This window comes from Nestor notabilis, unplaced genomic scaffold, assembly GCF_000696875.1.
Source record: "Nestor notabilis isolate BGI_N333 unplaced genomic scaffold, ASM69687v1 scaffold14801, whole genome shotgun sequence".
Lineage (NCBI taxonomy): Eukaryota > Metazoa > Chordata > Aves > Psittaciformes > Psittacidae > Nestor > Nestor notabilis.
The window spans coordinates 8,044-23,415 of record NW_009915468.1 but is presented as its reverse complement, the minus strand read 5'-3'; the positions used below and the strand labels follow the sequence as shown (position 1 = coordinate 23,415).

Sequence of the window (15,372 nt, the reverse complement as noted above, 5' to 3'; positions counted from 1 at the left end):
CTGAACTTCCTCCTGGCTTAGCACAGACTGGTTCCGTGCTGCTGTAGTATTTCTCAATAGGATTCTGTTAATTCCTGTAGCTGTCACTCTCTAGCATAAACTAGGAAAGAAGGTAACTCTGCTTTCACAGGTCTCGTGATTTGAATTAGATCCAGATATTTCTGTTGAGTCTGTCTCCTGCAAAAGAGGTTCTGATACTTCATGTTGCCTTGATTGCCGCTTGTTTGTAAGTGAAATGAGCAAAGCCATATCTGACAGAGAGGTTTGCGTGATGTATCTCTGAATGTTGATTAGGGTAAATTGATGCCATGCTTGAGCTTATCCTGCCCTGACGTATTTATTGGTCTGGAGTGAAAGTTCTGGGGCAGCACAAGAAAGGCCAGCACTTTGTCTCAGTGTAACTGTGTGTGCAGTAGCTCATACTAGTGCAGTCTTCTGTTGGCAGTTGTCAGGTTTGGGCTCAAATATTTACGCTCTAAGGAACAGCATTATTTTCTGCTGGAAGTTTTTATTAATTTGAATTAACGGTAATTTGAGAAATATATATTTTCTTAATTTTTAGCCTATTCTCTGTCACTGCTGCAGCTGTATCCCAATGTGTAGCAGTACAGAAATGCAAAATACCTACATCTGGTTTCTTTGCAAAAACTAAATACATGAGGATGTAGTGGTGGAATGTGCTTTTTACTGATTTGGGTGTAGGCATCAGAGAAAAGAGGTTTCTTTACAAAGTTTTCAATTTTTTTGTTCCTTTTGAAGTGTGAAGAATATTTAAAAGCCTATGGTTATAAGTTTAATTCTTTCCTCTAGAGAGATAGATGTTGGCTCTGGTATATACACGTGCAATCCCTTTGATTCCTCTACATTTAGCAATTGGAATACAAGGGTAGGAGATAATTTATCTATATGCCTTCTCATAAAGGTGGTTGGTTTCACATTTGGGGCTGAAAGACCAGTGGCTTACAGAGACAGGTACAGCATGATGGTCTTCCTTTGGCTGTCCCAGTTAGGAAAGCTGTGACCTGCGCCGTAGCCTTGTACATATATAAATCACCAAATACACAGTGGGTGCAGTGTGGAAAAGGGATTTATTTGCACTTATCTCCAGCTGTACAGGCTGTTCTGGGCTCTGCTTTGTCACAGTGCCCTCTGTCAGCTGCTGCACAGGTGCCCTGCAGTGATGGTTACCACCTGGTATGTCACTCCTCTGAAATGCCTTTGCTTATGCTAATAAATAAACCTAAGGCATAATGTTTAAATAAACTGCACGCAAGGCAAGGAGTCAGGCACACAGGTCCCTCAAGGAAGGACGGGTTTGTTCATCTCTAATTCCCATCCTCTGTAAGAACCGGTCACCTGCAGTGAGCAGAAGAGCAGAACCACACAGAGGGTGAGGAGTACCAGCAGAATGATCAAATGAAGCTGTAGCATTGGTGAGGTTTTCACTTTTGCCTTCACCTTTCTGTTTACAAAGGATATTGCACATGAACTGTTTTTTCTCTTTGGCAATTTCATATCACTGTAGCCCCCATGCAGTAAAGCGGGGAGCATTTGTCCCGGCTGTGCTCAGAGCCTCAGGTAGTATGTCTGGATGAGAAGGCTTGTTGTTTCCAGCAGATGTCGCTGCTAAATGTGTCTGTTGCAGGCAGCTTTTGAGATAGCAGGTTTGGGATTGATCCAAGAGGCACTAGGAGATCTAAGCATGTAGATCTCCCAGTGATGTCAGGGGATTCTGCTAGTGCCCAGCACCATCCTTCTGGATTAGCCACCTGTGAAGAGAGTAAGGACTGCCTAGCGTGTGGCAGCCTCCGTGTTCTTGCTTTGGTCTGTGGCTCCATGCTCACAGAGGGAATCCTTGGCTGGCCCAGTTGCAGGACTGTCAATGTGAAAGCATGTTTGTTTTTCAGCAGCATGTGTCCAGCACCCTCACCCCACCCTAGAAGGACAGAGTGATGGTAAAGTAGCAACACCTTTCTGGTCACAGTAGTGGCTGCCACAGAAAGAAGGAATTCCATGCTGTGATTTCTAGTGCTTTGAGTCATATTGATTACTATTGTTATTGCTGTTTCTAGTGAGCTAGCATAGAGAGTCATCCCCATGGGACTGAATCATGATGTCTGTGCATGTCCTTGATAGTTAATTGTGTCACTTCTTGTTGCACTTCATGAATGGGCAGCTGGGCGGACTTGGATCTTCCTCCGTCTGTGGTCAGGATGTCCGTCACAGCTACAGCAGCTATAGCAGCAGCAGCTGCAGGCAATGATCATGAGCACAAGAACAGTAACTGGAAAGACAAGACAAGGAAAGGATATTGTTTATTAACATAGGAGCAATTACCACAGAGTAACCCTGTGTCTCCTCTAAGTTGTTTAGTGAGCAGAATGAATGATGCCTGGTTTCTTGCCATTTTTTTCCTACCTATATCCCCACCTCCCTCCTCCTAAGTTCCTGCTCCCTGGCGTTAGTTATCCATTTAATCTGGACAATCATTACTGGATATTTCATGATCCTAAGAGCTATATACCAAACCACTTGGAGGCATATCTTTACCTGTTTAATGGGCTGTTGTTTCAGATGTGATGTGCAGTAACTAGAGCTGTGTGCCTGGAAAGGATGAAGAGCCATCTCTCCCCATAGTTGTGTCAAAAGCAACTCAAGAGAATTTGGTTAGTTGAACTGGCAGTTGCATTTCTGAAGAGTGTATGCAGTGTACCCTTTAATAAGGACAGATATTTGTGACTGGGTTGGCTTTACTCTTTCTTCTGTATTTTGTTTGAAAAAAAAATACATACTGCACATGCAAGGATTGTTTCACGAAGCCTTGGGCTAAATCACTGTTACCCTACACTAGGCATAATGGTTGGTGTTGGGAGGAATATGTTAGTTTATCAGGATTAAGAAAGGATGGTATGTTTAATCCCTCAAAACACGTAAGAGTGTGTATGAATGCACACATGTGTGTGCATGTGTTCCTTAACAGTCTGGAGCTGGGCTGCCAGGTTATGGGACCTGTGGGGAACCAGCAGTAGATATGAAAAAACTAAACCAGCAGGTGTGTCTTTGTGAATTCCAGCCCAGAGAGGAGTGTCCAGGCTGGATCCACTCGCTTCCTTTTGGCTGGGAGCAAAGTGTGCCTTGTGGAGGGGGAGGGCCTTTCTTCCTTCCTGCTTGTTTTCCCATTTCCTAAACAAACTTCATCCCCATGGATCAAGCAGCTCGTTGTTATTAGTTCCATGCCACACACACACAGAGCAGCAGGAGGCATCTTGACATTACCAGAGGAGAATAAATAGGGTTGTTCCACTGAAGTAAGCACAGGAATGATACTTGGAGTCTCAGACTTCGTGTCTTCTGCAGCAGTGAGGTGCCCTAATGCCATTCATCGTAAACTATTTCCTGTGCATCAAAACATTGCAGCGGCTCTGGTAGAATACTGCTGTGTAATGCTACAATATGAAAGCTCTGGGGAAAGCAATACTATTGCCTGTTATGCTCTGCGTGCAGACAGACACTGAGTATTAAAACATTACCTAGAAATTAAACTGGGCCTCAGAGGAAACAACTGCCAACACCGCCATCCCAGCAATAAAGACTAGAGCAAGCTGCCCCTGTAGAAGAGAACAGACATTCTGACATCCCTCTGCGTCCACTCGTACACTCACCGATAAACAGAAGAACCACACAAAAGGACACAATCTCCACCGGGTCAGCCTTGGGTAGTTTCTGGAGCTTAAGGAGAAACTTCTCCCCAATGGTTTGCATTTCCTTCAGAAAGCCTTCAGAAGACATTCTGGCTCAACCTGCCCAGGCTTTATGCTGTGGAAGAACGAAATAGAGAATAAACCTTTCCACTAACTAATGCTAGTAAACTGACAGCTTTCTTATAGAGCTGGTGATCACAAGGAAAACAAGTTTATCTGGTCTCAGTCCTTGTTCCCAGTAGCTAAGGTGGAGGACTATTAATTGTCTACGTGTTTTGGCACTGGTTTAATTTCAAAATCCGGCTTTGAGGGTGCTTTTGTCAGCTGTACTGTTCAGCAAAGGCAAAATGCTGTTTCTTGTAAAAGGACACTTACTTCAGCAGGCACAGAGTTAGAACTGGACAGTGCCTGCCCTTGGCTTGCACCTAAGGAAAGTAGGGGTTTTTTCCCAGTTCTCCTATTTTGTCCTTCCAGAAAGAAATGCAGTTCTAACTGGAATTCCAAATGCTGAACTCCCGTGGTACATAGTTTTCAATTGTTTACTGAGTAACACAGCCCTTGAAGACTTCTTGCACTTTCACCCACAGAAAGCACCTTCAAAAACTAAGGCGCTTACTTCAATACCTCACTACAATATCATCAATAATGTTTTACTAAACAGTTTTACTGAATGGTGACATTAAGAGCTAAAGTGTGTGTTCACTGGTGACAGCTGGATGCTTTTCAATTTCTTACAGATGAATGCAAGTTTTATATGGCAAGTTAAATGTAGCTTTTTTTTCTTTTAAGCCACAGCCTGTTCTAATGGCGTGATACATGAACAGAACAGTGGATGTTCACCTATCACTGCTAGTGATGAGTAAAGCAAAAGCCCCTTGATCTGTTGGAGAGATACCTGTCTCATGAAGTTAATCCCTCATGAAGCTAATCCCTCCTGCTGGGCACAGTCATTTTACACCTTCTTTATTCCCAGAAAGCATGATCACCAGGAACTGTTGGTACTGAAAATAGTCTAGTCAAAGTTAGGTGCCTCAGTTTTGCCACCAATGTTTGCTGTTCTTTTGTCCCATGAGTAAGATTTTGGAAGGCGTCACAACAAACAAGCTTGCTTGAGAGCTATGGAAGTTAAAATTTTGCTTCAGTCAGTGAGTGGAATAGGATATTAGTGAGAAATACCCATAGTTTCATCTAAAACAAGTGGTTGGACAGGTCAACATTTGGATGGATTATAACTTTTATGTCATTATTTTATCAGAATGTACTAGCATGTGTGTATTGTAATAGTCAATGTTGTTTGTGGGACTGGAACACTGCTATTTAATATTTAATATTTAATAATGTGTTATCTTGGTGGTAACACAAAGCCAAGTGACCAAGAGAGTACTTCCAGAATAAGCCAACTAGTTCATTACTGCAGATCTGGTTTGGTTACTCAAATGGCTCCTTGGAGTTCAGCTCTTCTAAACACACTGAGGACAGAGAGACCTTGGCTGTTCCTTTGCATGCTGGGCTTCAATACTGTAGTGCCAAGTTAAATTACATTTTATATGTTTATGCAATTCAAAAAGCATTTTCTTTGTTCTTTGAAATCCAAGATAAGAAATAAAAATCAGAACCAGCTGGTTTCCTAGGGATGGGGTGGATGGAAAATCTACATCTGCAGGAAGATCTCTGTCCAACTCAGCAGGGAGGCATAGCTGTGGCCTTTTGACCCGAAAAGGTAACTTTTGAGACTAGGGTTAACAAGTTCTTTCCAGATGATTGCACCCCAAGTGACCTGCTCCAGAAAGGGCTGCTTTATCTTTCACTCAGTGCTGCGCGATTCTGTGATTCTGTCAGCAAGTTTCCAGTGTTGTTCCCATTCCAAGAGGTGGCAGTGCAGGCAGAGCCGGAGTGAGTTGTGTGCTCTCTTGGCTCAAGAAGAGAAACTTCTTTTTTTTTTTCTTTTTTTTTTTTTAAAGTATTTCTGGCTCTAATATTCTGAAAATGTTCCCTTTGGAGGTGCTGCTGCCTACCTGGAAGCTCTCCTAGTAAGGAATCTGCTGTCACCTTTCGTAACACACTTTGGGCTGCACCAGAAGCAGCAAGTGTTAAGAGCCAAGCTTCTGAAGTTTGGGCATCCAGTGTAAAATTACTGATCCGGATTGTAGAACTCCACATGGATTAGCCAAGTGCCTAATCTAAAATGACAAAAGGTGTCTCAGTAACAGACCTGAGCTGGAGCTAAGTAAGAGTTTTATTCGAAAACTTGCAAGGAATGTTGCTTGTTTACTTTGGTTTAAACTTCTTCAGAGACAAAGTTTTGATGCTGGTGGTACAGCCTCCAGTCCACCCATGAGGAGCAAATGTTTTTCTGCTCAACTGCACTTCTGACAGCACACAGGCGCCAAGGGGAAAAATCACTTTAAAAAACAAAAAACCAAACAGAACCAAAAAACCCAAAACCCACCCAGAAAGCTGGTTATATTCATGGACTTTCGTAGCTTCCATTCTCTTTGTGATGTAAAGTCAGGACTAGTTTTGATTGTGATCTTTTTCCAGTTGACTTCAGCAGAACCAAGATCTTACCCTAGAGGCTACCATAACGGTAAGGTTAGTGCTGTGTGACTTAAACAAGGATGTCGTGCATCTCTCTTATCTTCCTCATGTACAACCCAGCAGTGATGACAATACTTACACATTGCAGAGTAGAGCTGTAAGAATTAATTCCTTTTTTTTTAAATCATACTGTGTTCAAGTAAGCTCCCAGTCACCACCACTAGTAAAGGCGTGGTTGTGCAGGATGTTTGGCTGAAGCAGTCACTGTAATGATTATTATCAAAATGAGCAAGTCTTAAGAGGTTTGAAACTTAAGGTTGTAGGTCTTGTCTGACAGTTCACTTTGTAAAATTAGAGTGCTGTTCTGGAGCCTACAGCGGCCACCCAAGTTAGTACCTCAGAGATTCTGTGGGGTTTGGAGAAAACGTAATTGTCTGCCAGTGTTCTTCTCAATTGGGATTTCACGTCCTTCCTCAAAACTGCATCCACTGAGAATGGGAACCCTCCAGAGCAGAGGAGACGTGCTGCCAGGGCAGCCCCACTGGTGGAACTCCTTACGGAAGAATGATGACAGTGCAGTATAGCCTTCATAAGGCATTGTCAGGCCTAATGTCATGGTCTTTTGCTTCACAGCTGTAGCTAGAGATCACATGAAGTGAAAATAGAATGAAGAGAGGCAAGATGAGAAAGTCACATAGAAAAGAAGGTGAATGCAATACTGATGCCTGTGAGAGGTGGTTGGGGAGTTCCAACTGAGGAGCCCTGACAGGCTGAAAATACTGGTTTCAGCTGTTTCCTCTTCTGGCTGTTCTTTATAAAATAACTCATCTCTTCAGTGTTGCCAGTGGGACTAGATCATCAAATCTTTCTGCCCTCCTGTATGTTACAAGGTCTGGCAGGGGAGGGAATAGAACAAATCTTTTCATTTGGGTTTACTTGTTTTTGAGAAAAAAAAAGGCCAAATGCCATGTACTGTAGCCTTGGTTGAAAAAAAGAGCACAGAGCAGGGGGATGCCCAGCATCTGAACATGTGCTGCTCCACTGCAAGGATTAGATGACCCCTTCAAACCAAAGCAGCACATCCTGTATTTAGGGCTTCTGTAGATTGATTCCCAGAAAGTGCTACTATTTGTTTTTAATGCAGATTCATCTTGCTGTGCATAAAGCTGTGAAAATTGCCATAATAGCACTGAAATCTTTCTGAACTGTTTTAGTTGACTTATGCCATACTGAAGCACTCAAAGAAGTTGCCTGCTCAGCCCTTTTGAGAATAAAGTCATTAAAAGGCCTCAATCTAGACATTCAAGAGGAAAAGCCTTGGTCAGGGTTTCTTTGTACTGTGAACTGGCTGTGTGTGGTAGATTCCAGGCCTCAAGGAAGAAAAAGAGCTTTGGGATGACCATGTAAGGTGGGGTCCCACATCCCTCTCTCTGCCTTAAGCTAGTCAGGTTACTTTAAATATTTTGTAATTGATTGCGAGTTTTTTGGCCTGTCTTTGTTTTGGAAAGCTGTATCCAACCTGTGTGTCTACACAGGTGCATCAGAACTTGAACTGTAGAGAGAGGGTGAGCTTAATTTTACTGCTGAGGAATGAGACACTTGTTTAGTCATGACCCCAGTGGCATTTGAGCAGACAATTTCAGTGCAAGCAACATGAATTTGAGTTTGTGGTTTATCCCCGGGACTGGAAGTCAGTAAGTGCAGGTGGTCTTCCTGGCCTGCCAGTGATGCTTCCTGGTTGTGTGACTTTGGATAAGTCATCCCATTCCTCTGTTGGGTGGCTTCATCTCTGCAAAGTGGCAGAACATGTAATCATTTCAATTTCATGAGGTTTGTCTGCTAACTGTTGTGTGTCTAAGTCTCTTCACATGCTCTGAAATCCTTAGCTGGAAAGACCCTGGTCTTCCAGCAGTTACAAACTGAAATGACCTTTACTTGCTGACTGCTTGTTACACTCCAGTCACTGAGTCTGTTCAGGATGAAGTAGATGAAAGCATGGCTTCTGCTCTTGATTGCTCCTTACCCAGCCATGCTGCACAGGGGTTTATTTCTCTTGATGTGATCCCAATCCGTTGGTTTCACTGTGCTCCCTCTATAAATTTTTGCATGCATGGATTTGTTGCTGTAGTAATCTAAACATGGAAACGGAGCTTTGGAGAGGAGAGTTCGTTGGTGGTACCCTGAAGCTCCTGATGCCTCTAGTCCTATTGCAGCAAGTACCAGTGATGGTGAGTTTGACATCCTCTGTCATGCCCAGTACTCATGTCAGCAACTCTCCAGACACCTTACAAAGTGGGATCTTCCTGGTGCGCCCAAGCAAGCAGAATCCAGGGCAATGTTCTCATTGGAATGTTGTCTTTTTCCGCAAGACTATAGCTGTGGAGAAGCAAATACTTCATGGTGTTCTTACTAAGGCAAGTCAAATAAGTTGGTTGAAATTGGACCTGTATAGGGATGGGAAGCCTGTGTAGATCGTGGTAACTTATTTGGTGGGACATCTTAGAAGGCAATCCCAGCCTCACAGAAGGAGGGTGCTGAGCAGCTGAAGGGAAGGGGATGCTTTTTATTCTGGTCTAGAACTTTAAAATAAACTCTGACTGCATTTGGCCATTTTCTTGAGAACATGAAGGCTTGGCTAGTTTCTAAACCTACCAGCTTTGTTCTTAGTTCCTGGAACACACTTCTGATTTTGCATGGATAAGGTCTGTGGTGTTTCCTGTCCTCAAGCAGTGCTGGGCTTCTTGGTGGTGTCATGGTTTAGGTGCATTTTGGCAGAACATGCAATAGTTCCTGTATGATTGTTCATTGTTCTAAATACTTCCAAGATGAAAAGGGCTATAGAAATGTAGTCATATCATTAATGTGTGGTTTTCCCTCAACATTGTTAATACAATATGGTTTGCTGCTATGACTGTAGTTGACAAGCTATGTGAATTTTAACTATAGTTCACAGACAAGCCCTTTTTTTCCCCAAAACCAGGAGTGAATGGAGCCAGACAGACCTATAATTCATTCCCAAGCAGATGAAAATAGTTTCCACTATCAAGAGATTTCAGCCCTTTTAACAGCACACACCCAAACTGTTAAATTGCAGCTCAGTGTCACGGGAGAAAAGCTTTGACTTGGTCAGCTGGCCTGGAAAGGCAGCCACACAGTTTTTCAGATTATAAAGCTGCATGGACTGGGTAGCCATTTGGCTGGAATACCCTGTCATCTCCACCACCCACTGTTTGGAGATTGGTTTTGAGGCAGCACTGTAAATGTCCCTTCCCTCCCCTACAACCTAATATTAGATTAATATAAAAAGGCACTGAATTCCTTGCAATTGCAATTTCAGTAGCTGAGGTACCCACTGGGGCACTGAGCTGAGAGTCTCTGCACCTCTGCAGGACACCCAGGTTTTCTCCAGTCCACAAAACCCCATGAGATAATTCCTCACTGCTAGTCCCATTTTTAAGTGGGAAAACCAAAGCACTGAGCCATCCAGTGAAAGGAAAAGGTCAATTTTAAAAACAAACCTGTAGCTCTTCTACAAGAGAACCTTTTTTAGGGTTGCTGATGCTTGAATCTAGTCTGAAAGTCTATTCTAATATTAGCAAAAAATAACTGTTTACCAGGAAGCTGGCAGAGGTAGCTGTGTGCTTTGAGAGCCTTGTAAATAGTTACTTCATAAACATCCTGGGATTTCTTAGTAGTTTGGTGTTTGAGGTGAGGCAGCTGGAGTCCCCTAAGAGCACTGGAAACACTTCCATCTTCTGTCAGCCACCTTTGTGTCCTGGCTTTGACTGATCTGAGACCTGCAGGTCCCAGAAATTACATGCATTTTTGAGTTCTTTTGAAATATGCTGATCTGAGCCTAGTAAAGATGCTGCTTGGGTTTAAGGACTCGGAACTGAAGGCTACAGCTCCTTCCTCAGAAGCAGCTGTTTGCCACGTATCAGCTGTGGTTGCAGGAGGTGAGGGGTAGGCACTGTTTTCCTTACCCAGCTTTCATGCAGTCCCTGTGTCCAGCTCCGTGGGGCAGGGGGTTGTGTTCCAGAAAGGCTCAGCTCTATCCAACTCTGCTTAGTTTGTACTTCCACTCCCATAACCACTTTAGCAGTGCAGTCAGGCTGAGAGGCCCGTGCACTATGACAGCTGTAACGCAAGCTGCTTTTATCCAGACATGTGTTTCACATTGCTTCTTCCTCCCTCCTACATACGTATAACTTGGCTGTGCTGGACAAGCCCCCAGCCAAGAGTGTTAAGATTTTCTTTTGGCTCAGAACACCTGGTGTGTTTCTCTACCTCCTCCCAGCCCTTCTCCCCTCACTCCTCCCTCCTGCATTCCCCCACCCTTCAACTTTGTTTTTCCCATAATTTATTTAAGAAACCATCTTGACTGCAACAACCAACCTACAGAGACACTTCATTAGCAGGGCGGAAATTTGCCTCCATCCCCTTTGAACAAGGGCTAGACTGGAGGCATGTGGGTCTTAACTACTCCTCACACAGGCAGTTCCAATCTGGTGATTGTACAACACAGGTCAGAAAGACCCACCCTCCATTCTACATTAATGAGAATGGAGAGAAGTGGAAATACCTGATCCTTAACATTCCTCCCTACAGGTATGTATAGATCAGGAGCCTTTTGGTGAGAATTGGCTTCCTGCCCCTCTCCCTGTTGGTAAACAGCTGACTGCCCATGTACCTTCTGGAAGAGGCAAGTGGTCCTGGCTCAGTGTTACGAGTTGCGGGAGCTTCCAAACAGAATTACCAGCTTCAGGTGGCAGCAGACAGGGGATATGTGGTCAGTCTCCCTTCCAGTCCCCCTTCCGTATCCAGAAGCAAAATGAGATGGTAGCCCAGGCTGTGGGACACCTCTCTATGTAAAAACCAAGGCTTGGACTCAATGATCTTAAAAGGTCTTTTCCAACCTAAACGATTCTGAAATTTGATGTATTTGGGGAATCCTCTTCTTTCCCTTCTCACTGCATTCAGACCTGGTAGTCTTGTTACTGCAAACCATAGACCATGTATGTGTATGTACGTGTTCTCTCAAGCAGTGGTTTCTCAGGCTGTTTTGAATAGTAAACCAGCATCTGTGCCCGATACACTGGCTGATTTTTTTTAATGCTCTTGTTAGAAGCTGTGTAAAACCTTTTAATTTATTTTTATTGGACACAGATGCTGAACTTGCACAATATGCTCGTTCCCTGACCAGGGTTTATTAGCTAAGCTCTCTGTTTGCTTCAGGATTTGGGGGCTAAACTTTGCTCCAGCTGGGAGGAGCTCTGGAGAAGCGCTGTGGCTGCACCCACTTGGTTTCACAGGCGCTTGCCGGTGCTGGCAGCTACTCACTGGTGGCACATACACATACGGAGGAGCAGTGCAGCCCTCTTGTCCACGTTAATATATCAAGTCACTGCTGTGGACAATGCCCTGTGCTAGACCTGCTTATCAGCTCGAGTCACATTCCGTAACAGCAACAAAAACACAGCAGCCGCCTTCCTCATCACAGTGGAGCCCCTGCTGCAGCTCTGGGGCCGCGGGTCGGCTTCTCGTGCCCGGCGCACTGAGCGCAGGTTTCTGCAGCTCTGGTTAAAGCTTTTCTCCCGAGTGTCCCTTGCACACGGATGCAGGCTGGGCAGGCTCTGCTCAGCGGCTGACTCCGCAGTTCACCCCGCAGACGGCTACGGAAGCTCCAGCTCCCTGGTATCTAGTTAAGGTGCTAGGGTTGACCGAACACCAGCAGCAGCTCAGCCTTACCCCAGCCGCGCACCAGCTCTTCTCCTCCCGTTTCTCTTTCGGTCTCGTTAAGCGCTCAGGTCATCTCCCCTCGCCCGGCTCCTCTGGCGCCGCTCTCCTCGGGCTGCTGACAGCCAGCTGCTGGCTCTGCCCGTTTTTTGTTATTGGTTGTCCTGGAGACGGGAAGTTTCCTGTTACATGTGCCAGAGAGGGAGGGTGGGCCCGAGGAGCAGAGCCTGGGGCGAGTTCCCGCACACCGAGCGCCGCACTTGTTGCTCGCATCCTCCCCGAGTTTCCTCCTGGCGAGGTCTTTGCTTATTTTCCTTTTAAATACAGCTTTTTCTGGAGTGAGACTTGACTCGATTCTCTCCCTGAGATAGTTTGGGGGCTGTTAAAGCAATTAACTTTTCTTTATGCTGCCCATGAAGACTCCCAGGGAAGAAGCTTTTCTCTTGTGCTCCTTGGTGGGACAGGACAAGAGGTCTGCTGGACTGTGGAGCAGGGGCTGCCTGAACAGGGTGCAGGGACGCTGCTGCTGGAGTCACTTTGGCCCCTGCCCTTGGCCAGGGCATTCACTGTCTTAGTGCCTTGTGTTGGGGACAGCTGGCACCCACTGCCTTGTCCCAGAGGTTGTTGAAGTTCAGATGAGGTCCTTCAGGCAGGTGCAAAGTGATAATTTCTTACGCACCTCATCATTTGCTCTCCTATTTGATGAAACTCATCAGATGGCTTTTGTTCAGCAACTGGGATCTACATTACTTATTTGTACTCATATGATTTTTGTCTTTTTTGATGCTTTCGTTTCTTGTCTTTATTCCAAGACTTGTTGGTTGGTTTCTTTTCAGGAAGTTCTTCTGATGACCTCTGTACCCTTCTCTGGCTTATATTAGGGAATGCTTTCTTCTGGTATATTTTGGGAGAGGCAAAGCTGCTTTTGGGGTATGTGACTTTGCTTCTTCTCTGACTGTGCATCTGCTTCTACTAACTGCAAGGAGGCAAAAACATGTTAATGAACTCAATTGTTATTTGGTCTTTATCCTATCCCGTGAGGTCAAATCAGGGTAGGATGTCTCAAATGAAATAACAACTTTGTTTGGACCAGTGGTCAGCTCATGCATACTCCTGTTGAAGGGTGGGGTAGGCAAATAATACAGTTGCATATTTAAAAGATTAAATTATTTTGGGACATGTGTAATAATAAAGACTACCATTAATTTATGTAAATAATCTCTCCATCTCTTGGGCATTAGTCAGGTGCTTAGGAAGTTCTCCCACCACACGTTAATGCATAAGCAACTATGTTTCAGGACCTCTTGTGTTAAGGATTAATCCAGTTATTACCCTCGGCGTCCTATTGGTAACTCTGGTTTTGGCCTTTTGACTTTCATTATGGGACTGCAGTCTTAGTTCTGCAACCGAATTTCCATTATGACCCAACTCAGGAGCACTGCTGGCTCAAGTGGGGCCATGGCCCCAATTTGGGTAATTCTGCAGGAAGATACAAGCAGTTGCAGGAGGTGGGTTAGAGAGGGCTTGGCTTTACAAGCCTAATGGGTTAGAAACTAGAGATCTGAATTCCAGTGACTTCAGGGCTGATCTGTGCTTCCACAAAAGCCTTGCTCGGGGCATCTTTTGTTTGCATTAAGGGAAGGGGGGGAGTGTGTGGATGTCCCTCTCCACACTGGCGAGGAGGCTGTAGGGGTGAGGAGAGTGCTTGACCATTGCTGCATGCCTCAGTTAACTCTAATACAGATCAGTGCATGTGAGAAAGAAATGTGGACTAATGAGAATACTTGCCTGGTTTCTTTTGGGGAAACAAAAAGCTGTCTTGCAGCTTGCTGACATTTCTATAGTCACGTTGCACTGGCAGGACAAGCAGCACCAGTAGTTCTTTTGGAAAGACAGAACAAGGGCATCAAATGTGTTGTCCCCATCCCGGTCCCCTCTTCCCTCCCCACTATGTGAAAGGAGCTCTTTGAGTGCCAGTCAGCGCAGCTCCACACAGGGACATAAAGCCAGCTTTGTCCAGGCATTCAGTACCCCAGACCATGCCACGCTGCTGCAGCCCTCCTTACCTGTGCAGTGCCAGGCCCCGCGCACTCCTGCAGCCCGGTGGCAGCAGTCTGCGACCTGCTGCTTTGCTGCTTCACCTGCTCTGGGCTGGTGAATGATCCTCTGGGCTCATGGGAGTGTGAGATGCAGGCCCAGGCAGGGCTAGTCTGTGAGGCTTTGGGAGAACTACAGTTGTGTTCCCCCCAGACACACATGCACACAAGTTAAGAAACAAACTGCATTTGTTAGATCTCTGGTGTGTTCAGACATGCCTTAAAGGGTTTATAATAAGAATAAATGAAGTGCTTACTCTTATCTTCCCCTGTGTGACCCACTTTTTGCAAAAGAAGTTGGTAATCCAGCTAGGGCACTCCTTAGGAGAGGAGAAAAATCTCCATTTTGTTCTTCCCTGCAGTAAAATAATTCTCTTCTAAAATACCTCTTGTTGCTGCTTGGCTGCAGGGCTTGATCTTTAAATGCCTTATGAAGTGTTTCTGTGTATCTAGTGTCAGATACTAGATACTGATAATAGACAACTGCCAGTTCTGCTGCGAAACCCAAGTTTTAAAAAGTGCCTCTAAATTCTGCCCATTTTCTTAAAACAAGAAAAACAAGTAACTGCTGGGTGGCTCTTCACATCGTGAAATCAGTGTCTTCACTGGTTTAAGTCAGAGAGTGTACTAGAGGAGAAATTACTTCCTGCCTGTATTCTAACGAGCATATCTCTGTCACCAAACTCTTTTTTATGTACCCAAAAGCACTGATGGCTGCCAGAAATCTTCTGAAGATTCCTGGAAGAAGCTAATAATTTTCACATGGCCACTTTGCTAAGGCTAGTAGAGCTGGTTGTGCATTACTGTCTGAGCAAATGGACTGGTTTTCCTGGATGCAGGACTCCAGCTGCAGATCTGAAGCATGTGTTAGCAGGTCAGGACACAGGGTGTGTTACCTGAACAGTGCTTCCTTGTCAGCTCAGTCTGGACTCTCTTTCTGTGACTTAATTTACATTCCTGTTTCCTCAAATGTCGATTTCTTCAACTTCAAACCACAAACAGTAGAATTAGAAGCTCTCCAATGTGGAAATACACAGACATCCTCTCAACTCTGAGGTGTAGGGATCAACAGGACTCCTTTACACGTTTATGCTAGAGCCATTGGACATGGAATATACATGGCCAACAATGCAGAATTAATAACTGCATATTTTATCAGGCCTTTTGCAGATCTCAAAGATCTGAAATCATTTAGCAGAAGAGATTGACACCTCTGTTTGTACTACATGTGGGGAAGTGGAGGCAGAGACACCTTAAGCAAGGTGCCAGGAACAGAACCCCACTTCTGCTCCAGGGCTTAA

The 15,372-nt window shown here is 44.8% G+C and overlaps 2 protein-coding genes across 2 annotated transcripts in view; one reads left to right on the top strand and one right to left on the bottom strand.

Moving 5' to 3' along the window:
• Positions 1-15,372, top strand: part of RECQL5 (RecQ protein-like 5) — a gene marked incomplete at its 3' end in the record, with an annotated part of 35,091 nt that overhangs the window by 13,567 nt on the left and 6,152 nt on the right. The gene's annotated exons all lie outside the window — the stretch shown is intronic.
• Positions 2,163-3,789, bottom strand: SMIM5 (small integral membrane protein 5). Its single transcript, XM_010024161.1, has 2 exons — positions 3,663-3,789; positions 2,163-2,284 (listed from the first exon to the last, which is right to left on the bottom strand). Exons 1-2 carry the CDS (start codon positions 3,787-3,789, stop codon positions 2,163-2,165), a joined length of 249 nt encoding a protein of 82 aa, XP_010022463.1.